The 25,710-nt window shown below is 39.6% G+C and overlaps 1 protein-coding gene across 2 annotated transcripts; it reads right to left on the bottom strand.

Annotated features, from left to right (window-relative positions):
- Positions 1–5,017: 5,017 nt before the first annotated feature.
- LOC121512016 (serine/threonine-protein kinase PAK 2) lies at positions 5,018–25,684 on the bottom strand. Of its 2 annotated transcripts, none has more exons than XM_041790964.1 (15): positions 25,455–25,684; positions 19,899–20,249; positions 19,691–19,797; positions 19,433–19,583; positions 17,389–17,408; positions 17,180–17,296; positions 16,951–17,083; positions 16,105–16,168; positions 15,353–15,401; positions 14,512–14,624; positions 12,835–12,952; positions 12,643–12,742; positions 11,121–11,317; positions 8,084–8,221; positions 5,018–6,128 (listed from the first exon to the last, which is right to left on the bottom strand). In XM_041790964.1, exons 2-15 carry the CDS (start codon positions 20,086–20,088, stop codon positions 6,042–6,044), a joined length of 1,584 nt encoding a protein of 527 aa, XP_041646898.1. In that variant the 5' UTR covers positions 20,089–20,249; positions 25,455–25,684; the 3' UTR covers positions 5,018–6,041. The 2 variants fall into 2 exon arrangements, with proteins under 2 accessions (XP_041646898.1, XP_041646899.1); XM_041790965.1 differs by having other exon boundaries at positions 19,899–20,268.
- Positions 25,685–25,710: the final 26 nt, after the last annotated feature.

Consider the following 25,710-nt stretch of genomic DNA (forward strand, 5'->3'; position numbering starts at 1 on the left):
CGTCAACTTTTAGACAGGTGAGATACGGGAAAAAACATTACAAGAGGAAATTTTTTGCAGTTTATTACTTACCAATCTCATCACAAACAAAGCTTTATCCCTGTAAAATCAAACTTAGGAAACCCTGATTGGTGGATTTTGTGCATTTCCTACACCTATTACAATCTTAACTGATTGTTTTTCAACTTGAAGTTGAAGTTCAGCTCTTTTTTTCTCTCCTGACAAGCTGAGAAGTGTTTTGCTCGCCCTGATTATATGTCCACAACTAGCAGGAAGGCTTGGCATTTGTGGCAACGTGGACACAAAATATCACTTGCTCTCTTTCTGGCTTTTTTCTTTTTCATAAAACACCTTGAAAAAACAAGAGATGAAATGTCAGTGGCAGTTTAAATAAACTATTTATTTCAGTATGTGCCTAAAAGTTAAGTTCATGATCCCTGCCAGTTATGAAAAGACCATCAAACATGTCCCCGCTAAAGAGCTCAGGTTAGGGTTAGGGTTAGGGGTTAAAGCTTTCTGGAAAATTTGGCTCACAGTTTTGAGATTACCATTAGATGGGGGGTTGATATGATTGCTTCTTGTGAACATGGTCCACCCCAAACTACTTAAAGTTACTGAACACTTTACTGTTGTCCATCTTAAAGACTTCTGTTGTTTTCTAAAATTGCTTAGTCAACTTGTCTTTGAGCAGCCAGCTGCTTATTTTTGCAGCTGTGAAAGTCAAACATTATTAAATATTAGGGCTGGGCAATTAACGCAAATTAGACTAAATCGCAATATGGACTGCTGCAATTTTCAAATTGCAGAAGTTGCAATATTTCTTTAACTTCAATGTGTCAAAATACCAGTTTAATAAATCAGTATTTTGCAGTGGCAGAGATTTTATGCACATTATGCATTCAAGTGTCATTTTTTTTTATAATGGTTTACAAAAATCCTTCTTTTTGTGTTTTATGTATGTTTTTCTTAATCAGAATTAGTGACATTAAATGATAATGCCCTTAAACAAAGCAAATTACATCACATTTGTAATACGAGCAATAATAGTCAACTCATTCTAGCGTTACTTCATGAAAGTCTACTCCATCTGTGATCAGCTGGTAGCCAGCCTCACCTGCTCCACCCCAGCCGCCTCCTTTATAGTGTAAAGCTTGTTGCATCCCCATATTAAGATTCATGCTATGGATTAATTGCTTCTGAATAACTTAATTGTGTTCAGGACACATGGTCTTATTTGTGGAATTATTTATTGCTTGAATTTGTCACAAGATTAACCAAGAATAATCACATATTAAATCGCAATATTTAGGGAAAAAAAATCGCAATTAGATTATTTTTGCAATTCGTTCAGCCCTATTAAAAATATAATGGAAGTGTAGACTCTTCCTGATCTATGTTCAAAAATAAAGAGGCTTGACTCCGGACCTAAAAATAGAAACTTCCTTTACTGAATGAATACTCCACGTTAACGTGTTTACAACATAACACAACAGCTTTATCTCTTCTGCTAAATCTCCTGGGTCTCCTTAACACAGTCCCTGTAGTAGCGAACAGCACATGAACGAACAAGACCATCCCGGCCCGGAAACAACTCCTCAATCCTTCCTAGCTTCCAGGACTGCCTTAAAATGTTATCCTTGCTGATGAGTACAACATCTCCCACCTTTAGCATGGAGGGTCGTGATGAGCCGCAGTGATGTGCAGACTTCAAGTCCAGCAAATATTCCCTTCGCCAGCTGTTCCAGAAGTTGGTCATAAGTCTCTGTCTGTATCTCCATCTCTGTGTCATTTCTTCTTTGTTCACTGTTGGGTGATGAGTGTCTGCTGGAAATGGCTTAGGAGGTATGCATGTGAGTCTCTGACCCACTAAGAAGTGAGCGGGTGTCAACAGTTGTGGTTCGTTCACCTCATTGTGCACATAGGTGAGGGGCCTCGAGTTGATTATGGCCTCTGCTTCTATGAGAATGGTGCTCATTTCTTCAAAGTTGAGTTTTGCTCTGCCTAGCACCTTCCTCAGAATGACCTTTACTGACCGTACCAACCTCTCCCAGAATCCTCCCCACCAGGCCGCTCTTTCCGCGATGTAACGCCAGGTGATTCCCTTTTCAGAGAAGAACTCTCGTAGCTGTGGATCTTTGATGTTCCTCCATAGATCATTTAAATCCTGATCAGCTCTATTTAATGTTTTGGCATTATCTGAATAGATAACCTTGCACAGTCCTCTTCTTGAGAGAATCTTTTCAGTGCCAGTAAGAAGCTCTCAGTTGACTGATCACAGACTAGTTCTAGATGTACTGCTCTTGTGACTGCACATGTGAACAATGCAACATATGGTTTCTTCATGGAGCCCTGTCCCTTTACATAGAGTGGTCCTGCAAAGTCCACTCCTGTTACCTCAGATGGTGGTGACTCTGTAATTCTGTCCTTTGGCAGTGGTGCAGTAATCTGCTGTCCAGCCTTTGCTTTGAATTTTTTGCAGTGCACACACCTTGCCACCACTCCTCTGACCATCTGCCTCGCTCTCAAAATCCAGTATTTTCCTCTGGTTTGAACTAGAGTGTCTCTTGCACCTGCATGCATTAACTGCTCATGCTGATACTGAACCACCATTTCTGGGAATCTGTGGTTGCTGGGTAAAATCCATGGATGCTTTTCTCTGTAGGTGAAATCAGAGTGCTGCAGCCTTCCTCCAACACAGAGCAGCTCATCTTCATCCAGAAACGGTTGCAGCCCCTGGATTCTTGAGTCAGAGTTAAGGGTCTTTCCTGCTTTAAGAAGAGTTATTTCTGGGAGGACTGTTTGAGTCTGTGTTACCTTGATCCAATATTTCTCTGCATCATACAGTTCTTCCGTTGTCAGTTCACCTGCCATCTTTCTGCTTGAACGCGTGTTAGCTATAAATCTCTTTATCCAGGCTGTCACTCTGAACACTGTTGTCAGTTTGCTGTACCTTTCCAGGCATAACACTGGTGTCAGATGCTGTGTATCTTCACCAACAAGCTGTACAGCGATCTGGTGTCTGGGACTGAGTTCAGAGTTCATCTCCTCTTCTTGAATAAAGTCATTGGATTCCTCCAACTGATCAAGTGACACTAAAGCACAAGGTCCTTCCACCACAGTGTGCTGCGCTCCAGCTCCTGCACAGCTAGACCTTGGGTGGGAAGGTCTGCTGGGTTCATTTTTCCTGGACAGTGTGACCATGACTCAGGGTTGGTAAGAGACTGGATCTCTGCCACTCTGTTTGCAATAAATGGTTTCCACTTCTGAGCAGAGCTGCATATCCATTGGAACACTATCCTTGAGTCTGTCCACAGTCTGAGTTGGGTCCTGTCTATTTGCAGTGATTTCAAGAGAGTGTTCCCTAAACGGGCTCCTATCACCACTCCCATCAATTCCAGGCATGGCAGTGTTATCTTCTTTAGTGGCGCCACCCTGGACTTGGATGCAACCAGACTTGTTGTAATTTCTCCATCCTTTGTTTTTCCTTGTAGGTATGCAACTGTGCTGTAAGCCCTTTCACTCACATCACAGAACACATGCAGCTGTAGGGTGTGTATGTTCTGTGGCTCTGCATCTGTCCTGTACCATCTTGGGATAGAAAGCTGGTGTAGTTGAGGGAGTTCTGAACACCATTGCTGCCAGTTTTTTGTTAAGTCAGGTGGTAGCTCCTCGTCCCAACTTAGGCCTCTCCCACATTTCTTGGAACAGACACTTTATCCTGATTGTGAAGGGGGTCAGGAATCCCAGGGGATCGAATATGCGAGCAGATGACTGCAGCACGCTTCTCCTTGTGTTCTCTCTCTCCTTCAGAATGACAAGCAACCCTCTGAGGTCAAACACAAAATCATCAGTTGCTGGTCTCCACACCAAACCCAGAACCTTCAGCACTGATCCACGTGTCTCTGGCTCTGTAGTGCAGTCCATAGAGCTCTCCTGCCATTTGTCTTTCAGTTCTTGATTGTTCGTCATCCATTTGGAGAGATCCATGCCTGCAGTGGACAGGATGTTTTCTACAGTCGTCGTCACTGAGTAGGCCTCTGTTACACTCTTTGAACTTGCAATGAAGTCATCCACATAAAGTGAGGTTTTGATTGATTCCACTACTTGTGGGTGTTTGGACTCGTAGAGCTTCAGATGCTTCCTTATTGTGGCTGCCAGTAGAAATGGGCTTGAAGATACACCAAACAACACTCTGGCCATCCTCAGCTCACGCAGGTTTCATCCTTTTCCTCAGGTGGTAGGCATGTGAACCACAGAAACCTCACAGCATCTCGGTCTCTTTCTGACAGCGATATTTGCAAGAATGCCTTTTTGATATCTGCCATGTATGCCGCTTCATGCAGTCTGAATCTGATCAAAACACTCATCAAATCTGGGTTCAGATTGGGTCCGGTTAAGAGACAGTCGTTCAATGATGGAGTGCCCTCTACATGTGACGAAGCATCAAATTCTGTTATTCTTGCTATCATAAATATAAATTAACAAGGGAGATGGGAAATAATTAGTTTTTAATTTAATTGCCTATATATGCCTAATAATTCTGCACACCTTGATATAGGGTGGTGATCACTTTAGGCCACTCCCTCCCTCATTAGACCGATAAACACCACCTGATAATGCTTCATTCCAATAAGCATTCCAGTTTATGGAGCTTTGAGTTGGAAAATAGGAGTTAAAAATGAAGATATAATCAAAATACTCACTTGCCTAATAATTCTGCACGCAGTGTAAATGCAGCTTCTTATCATGGGAAGCAAACACTTCAAAATTCTAGTAATTTCAAGCATTTTATTCCATGTCAAACAAGACTCAAACCTTGATAACTCAACTTTAAATCCATTTTTTTCCAATGATTTTAAGTACTCATATGAGCTCTTTGTTTCAGATGAATCAGATGGAGATTACCTCTTAAAGCTTATAACTAGCCGTGTCATTTTCGTGTTCCTCTACAAAATGAAGGTCTGTTTCATAACTTAATTGCCGATACCGCTGCACACCAATCACTTCCACACCTGAATCACAAAAGCACAAACAGTTGCATTTATTTGAGTGTGCAGACAAAGTTGTTAGTCATCCAGAAGAGACATAAAAATAAAAAATAAAAAAACAGGCAACAAATTGTCTTTACCAGCCTTGGACAGCTATCACGATGATATGGCCTTGTTTTTTTAAACTAATTATTAAGTACACAATATACACATGGGGGAGAAAGCGCATTTGTTTAGTCCAGAAGAACACAAAGGACAGAGATGGACATACAACACAGTCATTTTTAATAACAACAATAGAGAAGAAAGTATAAACCCTGTCGTCTAACATCTTTATCTGCCTGTAAGGTGCACCTCTGCTTTCAGGAGACTAATGAACGGGTTAAAGGAGGCGGCGCTGGTACAGTAGGCGTGCCAGATTGGACGCTGACACGATCACAGCACACATTCATGATGAAGAATGCACTGAAAAGTTTCCTATTCAAGAGAAATGTCCATAAAAGGAGTTGAAATAGCGGCAAGTGTTCATCGAAGGAGACCGACTACATAGGGAGGAGGGGACACATATGAAATTCAAGTATCAAAATAACTAAGACACTGACGAGCTGAAATTACAAAGGTAGTAAAAATCATGGGAAGAGGAACACCAACACAATCAACAATACATTAGGCAACATTTTGCATTTGTTTTTAAGGCAGTTGATTAAAAAAACTAAACAGAACTAGGCGTCTTCTTCATTCAGAGTTAAATACAAGCCTAGCCCCGACGTGTCACCTGGAGATCTGCGGTAGAAAAAGAAGCTACGCCGGACTCTAAGCACTTTAGTTTGACTTGTCTTCTGACGTCAGAGAGAGAGGAGAGTTCATGTGGACAGCGGTGGAGGTGTGCTCTCGATTTTTGGTCTTCTTCACAGTGAGGTTTGTCAGGGCTGATAAGGCTGCTGCGTCAAGAGTGAGGAGAGTCACTCTCAGCCTATTGTCTGGCACATCAATCTAAATGGTTGGCACGTTATCAGTGCACAGCATGGGAAGGCAGGGAGCGTGCATCATCCGCTAACGATTGCCCTTCATGGCCTCCTTGGCTGCCAGGATGAGCGGCGTGAGGCTGGAGAGAGGCTTAGCCAGCTTCAGGAACGGATGCTGCAAAAAAAGAGAGAAAAAACAAACAATTTCGTTTAAAAAGTGCAAATTTTGTTAAATGGGTGAATTTCACCTTCAGGGGAGCTCTCAATCAAAAAGACAACAAAAGATGGCAGATAGTTGGGCAACTTTGGTTACAAGCAGAGCCACATAAACTTTATTCTTTCTAACAAAGGACCAAAGGTATTAAATATAGCAGGATTCTCTTCAGTTAATGATAACTCATACTCTAACAAGAGAGAAAAATATACAGCTTTCACAAAAGTTCCTAAAACCAACATTTATACTTTTAAAACTCACATGCAATTTTAAATAAACAATGTTTATTTCAGTCAGTAAAACACATAATTTATGCTGCTTTTTCAATACATTTAAATGATTACTTACAGGTTATTTAAGTGTAATCTGTCTTATGTATCTACTTTCAGCCAATTATATCTCTAATTTCTTGCAGAGAGCCTCACATACGTGCATAATTGAAAATAGAAGAGTTACTAATTTTCGTGTGTTTATGGCAGATTGTATCATGTTTTCTTCATGTTTAAAATTTTCTGATTTTTAAAGTTGACTTCATTGGCTACATAAAGTAAGGAGGAAGGCCACATGTGGCCCCCAGGCCGCCAGTTGTCCATCCCTGGCACATTAAGACACACACCTTAACCGAGCCCATCACGAACCTCTGGTTGATTCTTTTATCAACTTCAGTCGAGATCAAAAAGAGCAAATATTTAAATATTTGGGGGATTTTAACCCTTTAAAAGCCAGTTTGACTACAAGAAGTCATTGCTGGTTTTTAAAAATTAATTGATCAATTAAATCAATTAATCAATCAATCAGAGATAAAGAGTAATTTTCTAAAGCATAAATGTCAGATGTCTGGGGGATTTCTTTAAGCAAAGTCCTGGATATGTCAAAAACTAGTAACTAAATGATTTTGATGCATTATTGATTTTTGTGCAGCGTCAGATTTAAAACTGTGCTCTCTAAGAAGCCATTCATTGATAAAAACGTCCGTTTCCAAAACAGCAGTAAGAATACTACAGATCAGTATTTCCCAATTGTTTGGCTTAAATCTTTCATCAACTTCAGCCTTGATCAAAAAAACTAAATATTCAACCATTTTAACCCTTTAAATGCTGTTTCTAATACATATTATCGTTTTCATATGAAAACCAAACAAAATGTTTTTTCCAATGTAATATATAAAAAGGGTTCGTCCTGGTAGTTTCAAAGGTTAGCAACAAAATGAATTTTGATGCATGACTAGTTTTTTTTGTAGTTTCAATTTAAAACTTTATTTCTTAATGAGCCATTCATGGACAAAAATGTCCCATTTATTCCCTGTATAATCACATTTTTAATCTCCCTGCCCCAGAAGAATACAATCATGGATTCTGTAATGTCAGTGATTTATTTAGAAGTAAAACTGTACAACTGATCATTTTTGGTGTACACACCTAGATGGCGCTATTTTTCCGTAGTATGCCTATGTATGAAGTACTTGTCATTTCTTACTCAGCCATAGAGATACACTGTAGTAATGCGGTTTAATAACTTCCAAAAATATATTGTAAATAAGCATCAGATTTATGCAACAATCCCCCCCTTTTTTTTTTTTTCATTTTGCATTTTGCAACAATTTTGTGAATTGCAATCAACATTTCAGGACATTTTTGGCTTATTAGGGTAGTAAATTTGTACAGAGTAAACTAAAGGCCTTTAAGAAAATTGAAATATAAAGATTTATCAAGAAAACAGCATTCATACAATGCCGTCATACCGTTTACAGCAACACAGACAAAATTATCCCAAAATCAAAATCAAGAATTCTCCCTGTTGGACAAAAATGCCCAGAGTTCAACCAGAATGTCAATCATGTTGACATTTTGGTGCAACAATTCCACTTATTCTACTGTTAAACAAAGGTTAATAATGTAAAAGTAGGATTTTCTGACCTGCAGCAGCTCTTTTCCTCCGCCTCTTTTCTCTACGTCCATCTCCAAACAACGGTTGAGGAAATCTCTGAAGACCGGGGACAGCTTCTCAGGGTTCTGCAGCTCAGGTGTGCCGTTAGTGGCGATCAGGTACAATGCCTGTACAAAAGAGAGACATGTAATATTCAGTTTTCAGTAACTGCATAATCTGCACAAAATCACAACAACTTGCTAGAGGAAGATGATTTTTGACAAAGTAAATAAACCCCAGACTCCCTTTTTCTTTAGCTATAAGCCCTTTAATATGGGTATTAAGTGGTGTTGTTGGCCAATTTGGGTCTACATCCTGTTGTCTGAGTGCAAAATATTTAACTTGTATATTTTATGGAAGTCACTGCATGGTGATAAGCACAGCCGCTTACAGTGCCATTTGTTATTTATAGTAGTTTTTTCCCCTGTTGGGTTATAATGTCTGCCTCGGTCTATTCATTTATTTAACTAGCATTCGCTGTAAAATTGCTGTTCTTATATCACTTGTTTCTGGATTTAGGAGCAGAAAACTAACCTAAGTTTGATTTAATATATTTGATTTATTCAGAAGCTAAACGGAAGACTGTAGTAACACAGAGGCTCTTATCAGTTTTTTGTAAGGAAAAAACAAAAAGATCCTGGTATGTTACGGTTTTAACGTTTAAACAACAATAAGTAACCTGCAGTTACTGTAATGCTGTTTCCACACGTAAGTATCAAACTATAACCAAAAATCTACCAAGACACTCTGCTTTTAAGTCAGTCTGCGTCATAAACGTAGTAAAGTTGTCTGTGTGTAGAAATTCCTTTGCCGACGGAATGAGTGGTAATTGCTGGTATTCAAAAAGAAAACGCAAAAGTGACTGAAGCAGCAGAAAAAGTGGACAATCATATTTGTTTCTAGACAAGCAGTCGACTATTTAGTGCTGAATAATCCTCCTGAATGTTATTGTTGAATGTGCAGGGCAGAGCAATGTCCCATGAGACTCCTGACTCACTGCAGCTGCTCACAAAACATGTCAACGTCTGAAACAACCCAGCATAGCCTCAATAATTCACAATTATTTCTTATTTTAAAGAGTGGCAATAAGTGAGCCATGGGACTCATAGAAGAGGATTTTATTCAGTGTTTCATGTCAAATATGTCAATAAATGCCATAAAACTAAGAGTATAAGTCCCCCTATTTAAGCCACAGCCTGTGTTTTAGAGTCTCCCAGAGGGAAAAAAGGTTGGACTATCTCCCTGTGCAACGATTTCTATTTCCTTCAGTTAAATCTATAATGTGCAGCTTTCATGCAGCTGTGGGGCTGTTTTGGTGCTGCCTTTAATGGCGTTGGAGTTTGAACATCTACTAGCTATAATACAGCAGTTCAGCCCTGGAAGGGCACTGCCCACCTCCACTTATCACTTCCTGTCTTGAACAAAGGAGTCTTTCCAATCAAAGTTATCAGTAAATTTCTCTTGTCTTTGCATGCAAGATTACGACTCAAAGAGGGAGTAAAGATGTTAAAAAGTGGCGCCAACCCCCACCAGTCTGATTTATGTATCTAAAACTTAGAACAAAAAGTAAAGAAATTTGTGTTTGGTACATTATTTCTTTGTTGTAACCATGCTTCTTGGTAATAAATCTTATACTGTTGGAAAGCATGTTTATTACCCTTTTAAAGGATGCCACATTTGTAAGGATCATGCATTTGTGGGATGAGCAGCAGAGCTGAGTATGTGGGTTGCACTCATAAAATGTGCCAAATCTTCTCTGCCAATGCCAAACAGCTGATTCTGCCATTGACTCTTGTTTGGTGTTTGGTGGATTTGATGATTGAAGTTTGAAGAAACAAGATATATTGACAATTTAACAATTTATTCATTTAAAAAACAGGAGCCTCAGTAGAGAGTGGAAGAACCAAACACAGCCACAACAGCCTGGCACTTTCTCCTCATGCTGGTCACCAGCCTGGTCACACACTGCTGTGGGATGGCATCCCATTCTTCAGCCAGCATTTGTCGCAAGTCAAATGTGTTGGTTGTGTTGGTCACTCTGGCACCAACAGCACACCCAAGCTGATCCCACAAATGTTCAGTGGGGTTAAGGTCAGGACTGCTGGCAGGACATCCCATCCTCTCCACTCCCAAACTCTAGAGGTAGTCTCTGATAAACCCTGCTCTGTGGGGGCGAATATTGTCATCTTGGAGGATAGAGTTCTTGCTGACAGGGTGAGAAAACGGTATTCTTGGGGTGTCGTCTTCTTGGGACGCCCACTTCGCAGCCTGTCTCTGACATGCCCCGTTATATGGAGCTTGGCCTTCAGTTTGGAGATGGTACTAGGGCTCACTCCAAACAATGCTGCAGCTTGGTTTTGTGGAACACCAGCTTGAAGTGGCCCAACCAACGAGCCCTATCCAGATCAGTCAAACGTGGCGTGCCGATTCTTGAAGCAGACATCTACTGACCACTGTAGCAGGGCCCACGCTCACACCTGGGGGTACCAGAGGCTCAAAACAAGAGTCAGTAGCAACAGCAAAATAAGCTGATTGGCATTGGCAGAAAGGATTTGGCACATTTTTCATGGGCGCAACCCACAAACTCAGCTCTGCTGCTCATCCCACAAATGCATGATCCTTACAAATGTGGCATCATTTAAAAGGGAAATAAACAGGCTTTCCAACGGTGTAAGATTTATTACCAAGAAGCATTGTTGCAACAAAGAAATAATGTACCAAACACAAATTTCCTTACTTTTTGTTCTAAGTTTATAACAGGATGTTGTGAGCTGTGAAGCCAGTGCGTGCAATACAGAAGAATAGAGGCAAGTTTTGAATCCTGTTATGTTGCGTTCAGTGGATGAAAGTGGCGGCTGCACTAGTGATCACGACAGCATCTGTCTCACTATGTCTTCTTGTATGATGGTTTCAGTGGCACAAGGGACACAGTCAGTGTTTTTGATTAAAAAAAAGGAACTAAAATAGCATCTTAGACTCTGCTTTTTATGTTGGATAAATAAAGGGGTTTAAATAATTTTCACTCACACGTAGTGGGTTCTCATTCAGGTACGGAGGCTCTCCTTCCACCATCTCGATGGCCATGATTCCAAGAGACCAGATGTCCACTTTGGGCCCGTACGCCTTCCTGGTCACCACCTCAGGAGCCATCCAGTACGGTGTGCCCACCATGGTGCTGCGTTTGCTCTGCTCTGGAGTGATCTGGGCGCAGAAGCCAAAATCAGCTGTAGAGAAGACGATAGGGTTAATACACAAACTGGGACAAAAGGTGACATTTTTCAGTGCCATGAATGTTTTCTTAAATATATTTTTGGGGTTGTTTTAATGCCTTTATTTAGAGGAGGACAGTGGACAGTCAGACACAGGGATGAGAGAGCAGGGAAGATACATGTGGGAAAGGCGTCATAGGCTAGACTTAGACCTGGGCTGTCTGCATCAAGCAGCAACCTCCGGTCCTGAAAAATGAAGCCAATGCGGACTTACAAAAAATTCCTATACAGTGAGAATCCACTTGAGGCTGGCTGCAGGAACACCGTAATTCCTGTCTCAACACATGTTAAACAGCCGTTTTAAAACTAGAAATAAACTGGTTTCCAGCCTGGTTCAAAAAAACAAAAGTGTCTCATTAGCTAATGTCCTTATGTGCTCTCACTGTACAGGGGGTGAATGTTTTTGTACCGCGATTGTTTCGATTATATTGAGGAAAAACCTCCCTGCCGACTGATTGGTTGGTCTCCTTTGATTGACAGATAGCTCCACAGGCAGAAACTATGTTTCTGTCAACCAGAATGCTAGCTAGCTAGCTGACAGGAAGTCGAGCTTAGTGGGCGGGCCGTTAGGTTGATCAAAAGTTTGGTTGAGACCGTGATTTCAATATGAAGGCCTCCGCGGATTGGCTACAAGAGCAGTTTAGGTCCGCCTGTTGTAAGCAGACAGCTGACGTCACACAGGGTTTGTCCAATTCTTTCTACAGTCTAAGGTCTGCATACATGACCTAACTACTAGGCCGTTTACACCTCAGTGCCATATATTTTTAAAAGAAACAGTATTTATTTACTTAATGGCTGACAGCATCAAAAGTGCTTGAATGTGAAAAAACTACATGGCTCTCAAGTCATGTCTTTGACCCAAAGCTGCTGAAAGAAAAACAGAGAACTGGTTGAATTGTAAAAATGTCACCTGTTTTTTGCAGTTTTAATTAATTTAAAAGAAGAAATTTCCCAATACTTGGTGTTTACGGTGTCTATTTTTGTTACAGCGATATTAAACTAGCTATTGATGGTACTTGATTCTAACTAGTATATGTAATGGTGCTTTCAGACATGTTCAAAACTTGTCTCAGACTCTCATGCTTCATCCTTTTCATGCTATGCATTGCTTCCTAAGCCCCTTCCCTCCAGTCATATGAAAAAAATTTGATTACAGTTACAGACAACGGAAGAGTTCTTGAAAATATCTAAAAGTTTTAAGGAAGGAATGTGTGAAAAAGCTTAAAGTTTAAATTCTAGAGTTGTGACAGCCCTGGTGGACAGACACTGTATTTACTCACTCAGCTTGACGGAGCCGTCCATTCCTAACAATACGTTGTCACTCTTGATGTCTCTGTGGATGACCTGGTTCGCATGCAGGAAGTCCAGTGCCTGTAAACACTGCAGACAGAAGCACACAGAGAGCATGCTGGGACTTCAGCTCTATTTTGATTCTGACTTTTAAAGAAAGCGGACCTGATTCAGGTGTTTACCTCTCTGCAGACAGCAGCGATCTGAGCTTCATCCATACAGGTTTCTGTGACCACGTCTGTCAGAGAGCCTCCAGCCAAATACTCCATGACCACAAACAGCTCCTCACCCATCAGGAAACTAAGAGAGAGAAACACAACGTCAACATCACACTGCTGTCCATACAGCTCCCTGGTTATGTTATTATCCACTCCCTAGTGGCTGGAAATACCCCTTAGAAGGATTCTGGATGCAGCACAGAGCAGATATTTCAGCTCAGACTACATCCTGATTGATTTCTGCACTTTTACAAGTACTTCCATTATATTTTTAATAGGGCTGAACGATTTGCAAAAATAATCTTATTGCGATTTTTTTCTCTAAATATTGCAATTTAATATGTGATTATTCTTGGGTTAATCTTGTGTATTTTTCAACAAATTCAAGCAATAAATAATTTCACAAATAAGACCATGTGTCCTGAAAACAATTAAGTTATTCAGAAGCAATTAATCCATAGTAGCATGAATATTAATATGGGGATGCAACAAGCTTTACACTATAAAGGAGGCAGCTGGGGTGAGGCAGGTGAGGCTGGCTACCAGCTGATCACAGATGGGGTAGACTTTCGTGAAGTAACAATATGCTTCATCAGTTTTAGATAGAATGAGTTTACTATTATTGCTCGTATTACAAATGTGATGTAATTTGCTTTGTTTAAGGGCATTATCATTTAATGTCACTAATTCTGATTAAGAAAAACACATAAAACACAAAAAGAAGGATTTTTGTAAACTATGATAAAAAAATTGACACTTGAATGCATAATGTGCATAAAATCTCTGCCACTGCAAAATACTGATTTATTAAACTGGTATTTTGACACATTGAAGTTAAAGAAATATTGCAACTTCTGCAATTTGAAAATTGCAGCAGTCCATATTGCGATTTAGTCTAATTTGCGTTATTTGCCCAGCCCTAATATTTAATAATGTTTGACTTTCACAGCTGCAAAAATAAGCAGCTGGCTGCTCAAAGACAAGTTGACTAAGCAATTTTAGAAAACAACAGAAGTCTTTAAGATGGACAACAGTAAAGTGTTCAGTAACTTTAAGTAGTTTGGGGTGGACCATGTTCACAAGAAGCGATCATATCAACCCCCATCTAATGGTAATCTCAAAACTGTGAGCCAAATTTTCCAGAAAGCTTTAACCCCTAACCCTAACCCTAACCTGAGCTCTTTAGCGGGGACACATTTGATGGTCTTTTCATAACTGGCAGGGATCATGAACTTAACTTTTAGGCACATACTGAAATAAATAGTTTATTTAAACTGCCACTGACATTTCGTCTCTTGTTTTTTCAAGGTTTTTTATGAAAAAGAAAAAAGCCAGAAAGAGAGCAAGTGATATTTTGTGTCCACGTTGCCACAAATGCCAAGCCTTCCTGCTAGTTGTGGACATATAATCAGGGCGAGCAAAACACTTCTCAGCTTGTCAGGAGAGACAAAAAGAGCTGAGCTTCAACTTCAAGTTGAAAAACAATCAGTTAAGATTGTAATAGGTGTAGGAAATGCACAAAATCCACCTATCAGGGTTTCCTAAGTTTGATTTTACAGGGATAAAGCTTTGTTTGTGATGAGATTGGTAAGTAATAAACTGCAGAAATTTTCCTCTTGTAATGTTTTTCCCGTATCTCACCTGTCTAAAAAGTTGACGATGTTGGGGTTCTTCAGCTCCTTCATCACCAGAATCTCGTTGATGATCAGCTCCTTCTTTGGTTGCTTCTGAAGGTTGATCTGTTTTATCGCCACCTAGACAAACAAAAAAACAAACAAAAAAAACAGTCATAGGCAGGAAACTTAAAGCATTTTCCCATTGAGCTTGGCCCACACTCTGACACAGATCTGCAGTTTTAAGTAACTTAAAAGAAAAAATTTCCCAATGCTTGGTGTTTACGGTGTCTATTTGTAGCAGTGGTATTAAACCAGCTATGGATGTTACTTGATTCCAACTAGTATATGTAATAGTGCTTTCAGACATGTTCTGACACAGATGGTGGATCCCACAAGTCCTCACATGATGCCTCAGCGAGGTTCAAAGTAAAGGAGAAATGCTACAAGGGTGCAAATATCACACCTTGAAATGACACTGTTAATGAGCCTACTCTATGCATGTAAACACCACACTCTGAATATAATCAAAACTAGGCCAAGGCTCATAATTGAGATATTCAGACCCCTGTAAACAAACCCAGTAATAACTTTTAATTCAGGATGTCTGTTATCTATATATCCTTATTTCTACAAGGCTTATTACAGTTAATCATCAATTATCACACCCAGAAATGTATTTTCATACACACTTGCATTTTAGCATCATTGATATTGACTTTACTTGGTTTCTGACGTCAAAATGTACGCTAATGTTGGTTGGCTTCCCTGATATTGCTGTGCTACTACAGTACAGGGTCAACCTTTTCAAGAGTTTTATGGAGCCACGTCTGCTGATCATATTTACTCCATCCCTCATAATTTTTTACCTCTTGTCCTGTAGCAACATCGATGGCTGTGAAAACTGTTCCTGATGCCCTGTCAAAGAAACAAGATGAGAAGTTTACTTCAGGGTAGATTGTTAGAAATGGTAAAATTATCATTTGTGTGGAATATGTCCCATGCAAAAGTCACTATCAACATTTAAATTGGAGCTGGGCTTTAAAAACTAACAGTGTCCTCACAGCACACAAGAGGCAGGTATCACGTAATGCTCCCTGTCACACTGCACCTGTCAAATACTTAAAAGTAAAAGTATGTTTCCCTTAAACAGGACGACATTTTATTTGAAAGGTAGAGACATGAAAGTGTGCTGTGAACATTGACCTGAATACTTTCACTTCCATACCAGCCAAAGTCAAAGCTTGAAATTCTCGATCACAGATATGGACATTATCAATACAATTATCTTTACTGCAAAACAAGCTAACAAGTTCTGTGAGTGAGGTAAGTGAAGGCTGAGGAAATATTCCTGTCAGACACTCCGGATGACTCGCCATAAACCTCTTTCCTTGTTTCTTGTCCACGTCAGCGCAAGAGATGGAGAGAAAGATAGAAACAGGACGAATAGAAATCAATGTAATCAGGCTGCTTTTCTTTCTAAAGCTGACCCCTGCTGTTAGGATGCCAGGTAAACTTGATCCAAAAGAAAAGATTTTTCTGGGGGAATAAGCCTTGGTGTCAATGGGATGAAAGTTAAGATTGTTCTGCATGTTTTAAAAGCAGCTGCTGTTCCACTCACCCCTGGCCAATCTTTTCATATCTGGTGTATTTCTTCTTGGGATCTCCGATGCTGACGATGGTTCCTGTGAGACGGACGACGACAATGCACAAAGGTTCAAACTAGGGTTAGAATTATACCACAATTTTTAACTTCTACATGATTCTAGCGTAAACAAAAGAATATTAAAAGCTTTTTTGGTGCCACAGTAACAAAAACAAGAACTACCAGGCACCAAATTTGCATTGTATATTTGTTTTTAATAGGGATGTTAAAATTAACGTGTTAACGCGAGTGATTAATCTTGAAACCTTAAGGAGAAAATATGATGCGTTCATGTAACCTCAGGAAATTAGACGACTGTATTCTATATGTTATGTTGTGTTTAAATGTCATGTAAAAATGGGAAAATTTAGTTTTTGATGAGAAACTTCAATAAATACAGTGTGAATAAGCATTTATATTTGAGGGATATACAATAGATGTGACAGACTGAATCACAGCTTTTTAACTCAAGCACTACTCAACCAAGACCACTTGTAGTTTAAATATTTGCCCTTATTTTGACTTTTCACCACACTATAGAAAGTATTGATGGTGGAATCGATAAGGACTCAAATAAGCACTTTAAATGTGCTGTTCATAGAATTAAAAGAATAAAAATAAAACACTTAACAACCTTTGAAAATCGAAATAACAAAAAATATATACTAATACTATTTTTTAAAATGCTGTGATTAATCATGATTAATCACTGCGTAGTGATTTGATTAACTTGATTAATTTTTTTACAGATGAAATAAGCAAAATCCTGATTTCTGGGGTGTACATTATATTTACAAAGGTTGCTATTAATAATCAGCTCACTCAGTTTGTCCATGATCTCCTCGTCCGACATCTTGCCCTTCTTCTTCTGTCTGTCTGCAGCCTTCGAGGCGACATCCCCGTCCACGGCAGCGCTCGGTGCAGGTATCGGGTCGATGACAGAGCGAGTGTACACCTGCGCAACAATCACAGATACATAAATAAAAACATGCACATGCACAATCAGAAGAAGAAAGATGCTCAAACACTGGTTTCACAGATGAGGACTCACACTCTTTGTGTGTTCTGGTCTTGGAGCAACTATGGGGGGCGGAGCTTCATCATCGTCGTCTTCAGCATCAATGTCTTTGATGTTTGGAGAAGAAGGTTCAGTTCCTTTTTTCACCGGCTGATTCAGAGAAGAAGAGGTCTGTTAGCATCCATCAGAAAAATTAAAAATAAATGCTTAAAAAGCATATGTTAAATAATTTAAGTACTCACAGACTGAGGCCCGTCTTTTTCTGTTAACGACAAAAACAGAGAGGAAGAGTTTTTTAGAGTTGTACTCACATATAAAGCTGAGCTGTGTTTGAGAGTTAACACCTTCTACTGCCTGTTTCTTAACAAAAAAGAAGAAAAAAATAAGTTTGGAACCACACGGAGATTTCTATATTTTCTATAGACTTTCTCTTCAGGAGTCTCATGCTTTACTTTTAATGATGTAGTAAACCAAATATGGCATATTCACAATGGGGGAAGAAAACAGACATAATTGGCTGTGCTTCAAGAGTCAATTAGCTTTCAGATTCCTGACACCATCTGGGATGCATCAGGATTTATCAAACCAGCTACTTATTGTAAAACAACAATTGAAGGTTATTTTCTGTCTTACAACAAAATAATGCCACAAGGATTGTTTTAAACACCTTTTAAGGAATCTTTAAATTAATACTGTTGTTTCTGTAAAACTATTATCTGTTCAACGTAAAGAAATAAAGTGAGATCTGGTTTATCTGGTTCATAATGCTGTTATGAGTCAGAGCGCAGGCTGTGTGCAACTTTGTATCTACAGTTTTAGGCCTTGTCCACACAGAGCTGAAAACGTTATATTTCTGTTGCATTTTGAAAAAGTTTTCCTTCAAGACAAGATCGTTTCAGGAAATGTCCACATAAGCACGGAACCACTGAAAATGACTGAAAATGCTGTAGTATATATGACAAGCCTGTAAGTGGCGCTGTATTGCTGCCACAGAAATGCACCGAAAGAGAGAAGAAGATCACAGAAACTGCTACAAACGTTCTTCTAGTTGCCTGTCTGGTTGTTCTCCACGTTGCGTTTATAAACATATGGTGTGTGCTGTTTGCGGTGGTGGTAAAAGACCATCAGATTTTGCTGTAAATCCATAATAAGCGCAATAGCTTCTGCAGCAGGAACACACTACCGTAATCCGCCATTGTGGTTTTGTTTCACTATGCACATGCAGGGTAGATGGCCTACGCTATGTGTGACGTAATTGTTTCAAGAAAGATGCGGTCGGCCGTCCACACGGAGACGAAACGGTAAGCGTTTACAAATTTGTTCACTCAGGGACCCGGTTTCAAAAAGTAGCGTTTATGCTTACTGAAAATTTGCGTAAATCTTCCTCCCATACACTCCTGGTGACTTGTCATCTACATTTCTTGGAAACTTATTTCCAGATGTTTAAGAAACAATACACCAGTTTATTTTACTAGGGATGCACAGACGTGTTGGTTTAACATCTGTACTGGCCGATATTGCCCCTCTCGACAAACACTGGCCTTCAGCAAATAACGTGGGAATAAACTGGTATCAGTTGAAGATATTTGTCATGTACAAGCAATTAATGCTGCATTTGGTAGAGAAGAGAGTCATAACTCAGCTGAAAATGTGACCTGTTAGTTAGACTCTGAGCTGTTTTCATGGTCAAATATGAGAGAAAATACTGGCATTGTGGGTGTCTTACACCAAAAGAAGCGACGAAAAAAACATTGGTAATCAGCTTAACCTATTTTAAACATCCATATCGGGCCTGATCTTTACAATTTGTGCTTCTCTTTTGTTTACTCATTCACAGGTCTTGCAGTGATCTGTGGTCAGACTCTCAGTACTCAAAGAGCATCGGAAGAAGAACAATTTAGACAAAGCAACTACATACAGTGTTTTTATCAGTTTGACCATGTCACTAGTAAGGTACGAGACTGCTGTAAAGACTTCATCCCAGTAAACAACAAAAACTGAGGAGTCTCTTTGTGTCTCTTTTGTAGATTTTACTGCCTGCACTCATCTGTGTCTACAGATAAAACCCCAAAATGCAGAAAGTCAGCCAACAGGGAGGAAAAGACTTCGGTATTTCTTAACTGATGATGGCCTTAACTGAGAATCCCTCATCATATTTCTGGAAACAAAACTTATTATCATTACAACCTCAGTTCTCAATAGAGAAAGAAGCAGGTTTTAAAATTAAAAAGGTATTTAAGGAGTCAGATAAACATGCTATCTTATTGCATAATTTGAAGTTCTCACCTGAAGAGGAGAAGCTGAGGTACTTCTGGCGGCCATTGCCCGTTGAGTCATAGAACTTGAGAACGTCGAGCACAGCCTGTGGGTTCTTCTTCTGCTCCGACTTGGTGATGTTTGAGGTCTGCAGTAGTCGAGCCCATTGCTCCGGCATTCCCTAAAAAAAAAAACAAATAGCATTGTATCAACATGGATAGACTTAGATGTGACTTTATGAATGTTTAGAGTGTAAACAGATTTGATGCCCTTATCCTGAAAACTCACAGTGAACTCTCCTGTGACAGCATCGAAGCCAACATGTATGGTGTGTTCAAAGTCTGATGGTGGCGAGATCTCTGGTCGTTCTTTGTCTCGATCTTTCTTCCTACCACCTGAAAGTTCATATGACATTATCAAACTTAAACATGACGACATCAGCTCAAACGCAAAGACAGAGAAGATTAAAACTCAACATTTTTTGCCTCCTCATCACCTTTTTCTGCCCCGGAGAAGATTGAGATGATCTTGTTGCGAGGTTTCCTCTCCTCGGGCACAGACGGCAGAGGTTTGGAGCTGTGATTGGCTGAGAGCGAGTCTTTTCCCGAGCCAGTGCTGAAGATGGTGCTGCTCATCCTGACCGGGGGGGCGGGAGGTTTATCCTCGGGATCTCCGTTATCACACATCCCTGGAGGCAGTGGTGAGGCTCACGTGGCTGAGAGGAAGGAGAGGGTGGCGAACAAAGAAGGAGCGAGGCGGCGCTCACATCAGCATGAAGCACGGCTGTGCTCATGCGCTGCAGGAGGATTCAACGGCAGCAGAGAAGAGAGGAAGTAGCAAGTGTTACCTGGAGGAAAGCAGGACATCTGTAAGAACAAACACTAAAATTCAGCAATTCAAAGAAACTTTAATGGTCAATAAAGGCAGAAACAGACTTTCTTTCTACCCAGGCAGTCTGCTGCTCTTATACACAACATAGCCATAAATATATTGGAATAGAAACAAAAATGTTATAAGAAATAACCATGAAATGCAACAAGAGAATATTAAGAGAAAAACAAATGTTTAGAGTTGAAAGGAAAAAGGCAATGTCAATTTGAAGTGAAATATTAAGTATAACAAATAAATTATGCAGGATTTAATAGTTTTTTAGGGATGGACCAATGAAGAACTTGAGATACTGATGCTAACTTAGTGGGAAAACATCAATCACTAATCAATATGGCTTTAAAGTAATGACTTGATTTGGGGTAAAGTAAAATAAGATTATTCCTATGAGGATTTTCTGGTGATGTGACTCTTAAAAATGTACTCAGAAAGCTGCTTTTTTTAACCTGATGGATTTGTTTCACACATACATCTGGAAAACCTTCAATACCAAGGGATTGGGGAAGGGCAGAGGATTTGAAAAAAACTCGGAGTGTGATTGGATGAACGTTCTGTCTGTCTAATGTTTAGAGGCCAATCAGAGCAACAAAACACGTGACGTAGCCGTGACCGAGGTGCGCGTGCAGCTAATGTCGTCAAGTTCTGATAAAACTGGTGCTTTAGCAGCATCCACGCTAATCTCTTCCGCCATCATCGCAACGGCCTCTTGTCGCCGCTTGCTTATGTCATGACTCCGCCCTGCCCAAAAGTACTGCCCCTCGTCGCTGATTGGTCCTGACACTTTTTAACCGGGCCCAAACGTTCAGACGGGAGCTTTGAGAGATGGATTGAGAAAAAAGGAAACGGGCGAATCCATCTGCTTTGCAAGGTTTGCTTTTTTTCTTTTAATTAATGTCAAAACATGTTTACATTTACAGTAGGGCCTCTCAGTTATGTCAGAAATCATGATCATTATTATTTTAATTGGAGCTGGGATTATGATTATCAAACATGCTTACTAACTGATAGTGCAACATCCGAATTACATACATCTATTCATCTTTACCAGACTTAACTCTTTAAAAACAAGATATAAATAGACATAAAATGGTTTTAATAAACAAACATGTAAAGCTATGACATCTAATAACTAGGAATAAACAAAAAATATTAGGGTTCTAAAGGTACGTGTATTCGTACCGTACCGATTTGGTATGGGCCTCTCCATACGGTACCGAACGGATACATGTGGAATAAAGCTCACATACATCACTGTCACACTGTCCTGGCAACCACACAACCACAGCAAATGCCCGAATGCTCTGGCTCTGTAAATCAAACTAATTCTACCTTCAACCATCAGCCTTGGAGTAGGGGATGGAGGACTCCATCATGTCCTCAGCTGTGTTATAGGTAAAGTTATCCTCAGATTTCACACGGCTCTAACCTCTTTTTCTTCCAAGATGGGCTGTGAAAAGTTCTCCCAAACTTTGTAGTAGATCTCATTGGTTAAATAAGTAATCCAGTGCTGAAGTCCATGGTGAAATTGGCAGGATATATGCTAATGAGCATACTTAACAAGCTAACAGGATTGTATGATGATGTGTTCAGGTTGGCTGGGAAATTTTAGCGTTTAAAGAATGGGTATAAATATGTCAATATATCAATTAAAATAACCTAGTAATTAAAAAATATATTTATTAATATTATCAATCATTAAAAAATTTTGGAGACTGCTGCATTATTAATAATTTAAATGTAATTTATTCAGCCTACTTATTGTAATACAGTTTAATATTTAAAAATCAAAAATTGTATTAAATCGCTTCAATTACTGTATCGAAAACGGACCGAACCATGACTTCAAAACCAAGGTATACTGCTTTCCACATTATTAAGCAATGACATTTTTCTATTTTCCTAAATATTAATGCAAAGGACAGTCAGAGTGTTTTTCAAGTCATCAGCTGTTAGAGCATAATTCAAATGTTTTTGAACAAACCTCATAATTATAACCATTATTTTTTTAAAACAAAAATCTAAAAATGCACTTTTCCACATGTTCCACATTATTAAGCAGGCCACAGGTTTCAGCAATATAGCAAAGAAAAAGGATCTCTGCTGCTGAAAAGTGTCAAATAGTGTAATGCCTTGGACAAGGAATGAAAACATCAGATATTTCAGGAAAAATTAATCGTGATCATTATACTGTGAAGTAATTTGTGCCTGATTCAGAGCACAGATGGGTTCCTGCAGATAAAGGCATAATGAGGACGGTTTCTGACCGACAAATTCATCAGATTAAGAGAGCAGATGCTAAAATGCCATTACAAAGCAGCAAACAGGTATTTGAAGCTGCTGGTGCCTCTGGAGTCCCACCAACCTCAAGGTGTGGGATCCTCCAGAGTCTTGCAGTCGTGCATAAACCTTCTATTCAGCCCCCCCTAACCAATGCTCACAAGCAGAAACGGTTGCAGTGGGCCCAGAAATACATAAAGACTCATTTTCAAACAGTCTTGTTGACTGATGAGTGCCGTGCAACCCTGGATGGTCCAGATGGAGGAGTAGTGGATGGTTGGTGGATGGCCACCATGTCCCAACAAGGCTGTGATGTCAGCAAGGAGGGGGCGGAGTCATGTTTTGGGCTGCAATCATGAGGAGAGAGCTGGTAGGCCCCTTTAGGGTCCTCGAAGGTGTGAAAATGACCTCTGCAAGGTATACAGAGATTCTGACTGACCACTTTCTTCCATGGTACAAAAAGAAGAGCAGTTCCTTCTGTAGCAAAATTTTCTTCCTGCATGACAATGCACCATCTCATACCGCAAAGAATACCTCTGTGTCATTGGCTGCTATGGGCATAAAAGGAGAGAAACTCATGGTGTGGCCCCCATCCCTCCTGACCTCAACCCTACTGAGAACCTTTGGAGCATCCTCAAGCAAAAGATCTATGAGGGTGGGAGGCAGTTCACACCAAAACAGCAACTCTGGGAGGATATTCTGACAGCCTGCAAAGAAATTCAAGCTGAAACTCTCCAAAAACTCACAAGTTCAATGGATGCAAGAATAGTGAAGGTGATATCAAAGAAGTGCTCCTGTGTTAACATTGAACTCAGCCTGTTAAGATGTTTTTGATTGAAATAGCTTTGATTTCAGTAAATATGACCTCCTAATGCTGTAAATTCAACAAATTACCATTTTCAGTTCTTTATAATCTATAAAATCTTTTAAAACTCGTACTTAATAATGTGGAACAGTGCATTTTGAGGTTTTTAATTTAAAAAAAAAATGGTTATCATTATGAAGTTTGTTCAAAAACATCTGAATTATGCTCTAACGGCTGATGACTTGGAAAAAAATACTCTGTCATTTGCATTAATATTTAGGAAAATAAGAGAAAAATGTCATTTGCTTAATAATGTGGAAAGCTGTGTACGTACTGAACCGAAAATTTTCTGTACCATTACGCCCCTAAAACAGAATTCCATGGACAAAATATCACAGCAAACACCAAATCAAAAAAAAAAAAAACATGACAGATTCTTTGAAAGAAATGAGTATAACACGGCACACATCACAGTGATCGTTCAATCACAGTTTTTACCGACGCCGATGAAAGAGGCAGGGGGTTATGTAAAGGGTTCTGTATCTTTGTTTGTTTGTATGTGTACAAGATAACTCAAGAACGGAAAGTCGGATCTTCACCAAACTGGCAGGGAATATTGAGATAGTGGCAGGGAAGAATCGATTAGATTTTGGTGATGATCCGCGCACCCGTTCGGTTTTTCTCAGACGTTGAAATGTTGAACACCATAGTAATCAATGGGAGTATGAGTTCCTTGGTAGCACCACTTATGCGTGGGTCTGCCGCCCCAGACGGCCATTCTAGTCTTATTTTTATGATCTTTGGCAGTCAAAATTGTGGTTGAAGTTGAAACCTGATTGGATGGAAGACTATGCTTTGTAAGTGGTATTATTGCAGCAGTGCTGTGTTTTGGTTACATGACAGTAAAGTTCAGAAAACACAAGTTAAACACAGTCTGTCATGTTTTCTGTGTCATTATCTCAGCTGTAAGTAATGTGAAGATTCAGGAGTACAGTAGGGTTGTCACAACACCAGAATTTTACATCTTGATAAAGTACTAGTAAAAGTCACAGTTGATACCTGTTAACTACCACAGAAACAAAAACCTCAAGGTCCTTGGGACTGATATTGGAAAAATAATAGTTTTACTTCTCAAAAACTGTAGACAAGCTCATGCAAACCTTTTACGTGGCACAAAAAGTTGTCAACAAACTGACATGCTATCAAAGAATGTGTACATTGGACACACATCTACTTTTCAACAACCTTTCAGGAGCATTTTAAAGCTTTTCAAGCACTTTACAGCTATGGTAAATACTGAATTTATACTGATAGATATAAACCTACATTATTATTACACCTCATATTAACAACTATAAATATATGTCATCAGTTTACAGATGATAGAATGAAAAATTAATAGAAAACAGTTTAGCCAATTATTCGCTAAAGTAATAAAGACTATAGACTTTAAAATGCCTGCTACTGAAAGGTGTAGAGATTATGCGATATTTTTCATCATGTCTGGGTAATATTGGCGACCTTATCACTAGATAATTCAGCAACCAGTTAGTGTTTTGGTCACATCATAGATGGGCTGTCAAGATAGCAGACAAAGTTGATAACATTTAAAGCAACGTACTTTCTCTTTTGTCATCTCTGATTGGAACTAACGTTAAAAGTGTCTGAATACAGAATAATACGTGTGAATAATATTACCGTGAACAACCTTTAACTCTTCATGGAGCCTTGTTGACATAAAATATATGATTATATGGTAATATAGCCTGTTATTTGTCCATATAACGGTCTGTATGTACACTCTGAAGTGCCCTTCAAGTGAGTAGCAATGGGGCGGCTAGCAGGCTAACATTAGCATCAACTACTTGGCCAACAAGTGTGCTAGCTATGAGCTAACGTTAGCATGACAGGCTTTACTGTCGATTAAAATATGACAGGGAAGTTAATTAGCTTGTTCAACCGATCTACTTTAAAACCCATATTCTTGTGTATTAATCCCAGACAGGAGGTGGGTTAAGTATCAGTCCAGGCTAACAGAGAATAGCTAACATTTGGTGCTAACAGAGAGTTAGCGGGGCTCACCGGAGGCTCCACACCAGCTCAACTTCAACAACTTTCTCCTGGACGGACACCCTCGGGCTGGAAAACGTCTGTTAATCCGTTCAAAGTACTTCCTCAGTTTTACTTTGTTGTGGTGATTCAAGGCGAACAGAAATAAGTTAGTAAAAACTGGACTTTAACTATTTACAATGCAACTTTTCAGCCTGTCTGCGGCCCCGGGATGATTCCGCTATGGCGGAGGGGAAGCGGAACTGCCGACCCAGCCCAACCTGGTCAA

This window comes from Cheilinus undulatus, linkage group 7, assembly GCF_018320785.1.
Source record: "Cheilinus undulatus linkage group 7, ASM1832078v1, whole genome shotgun sequence".
NCBI classification, from domain to species: Eukaryota; Metazoa; Chordata; class Actinopteri; order Labriformes; family Labridae; genus Cheilinus; species Cheilinus undulatus.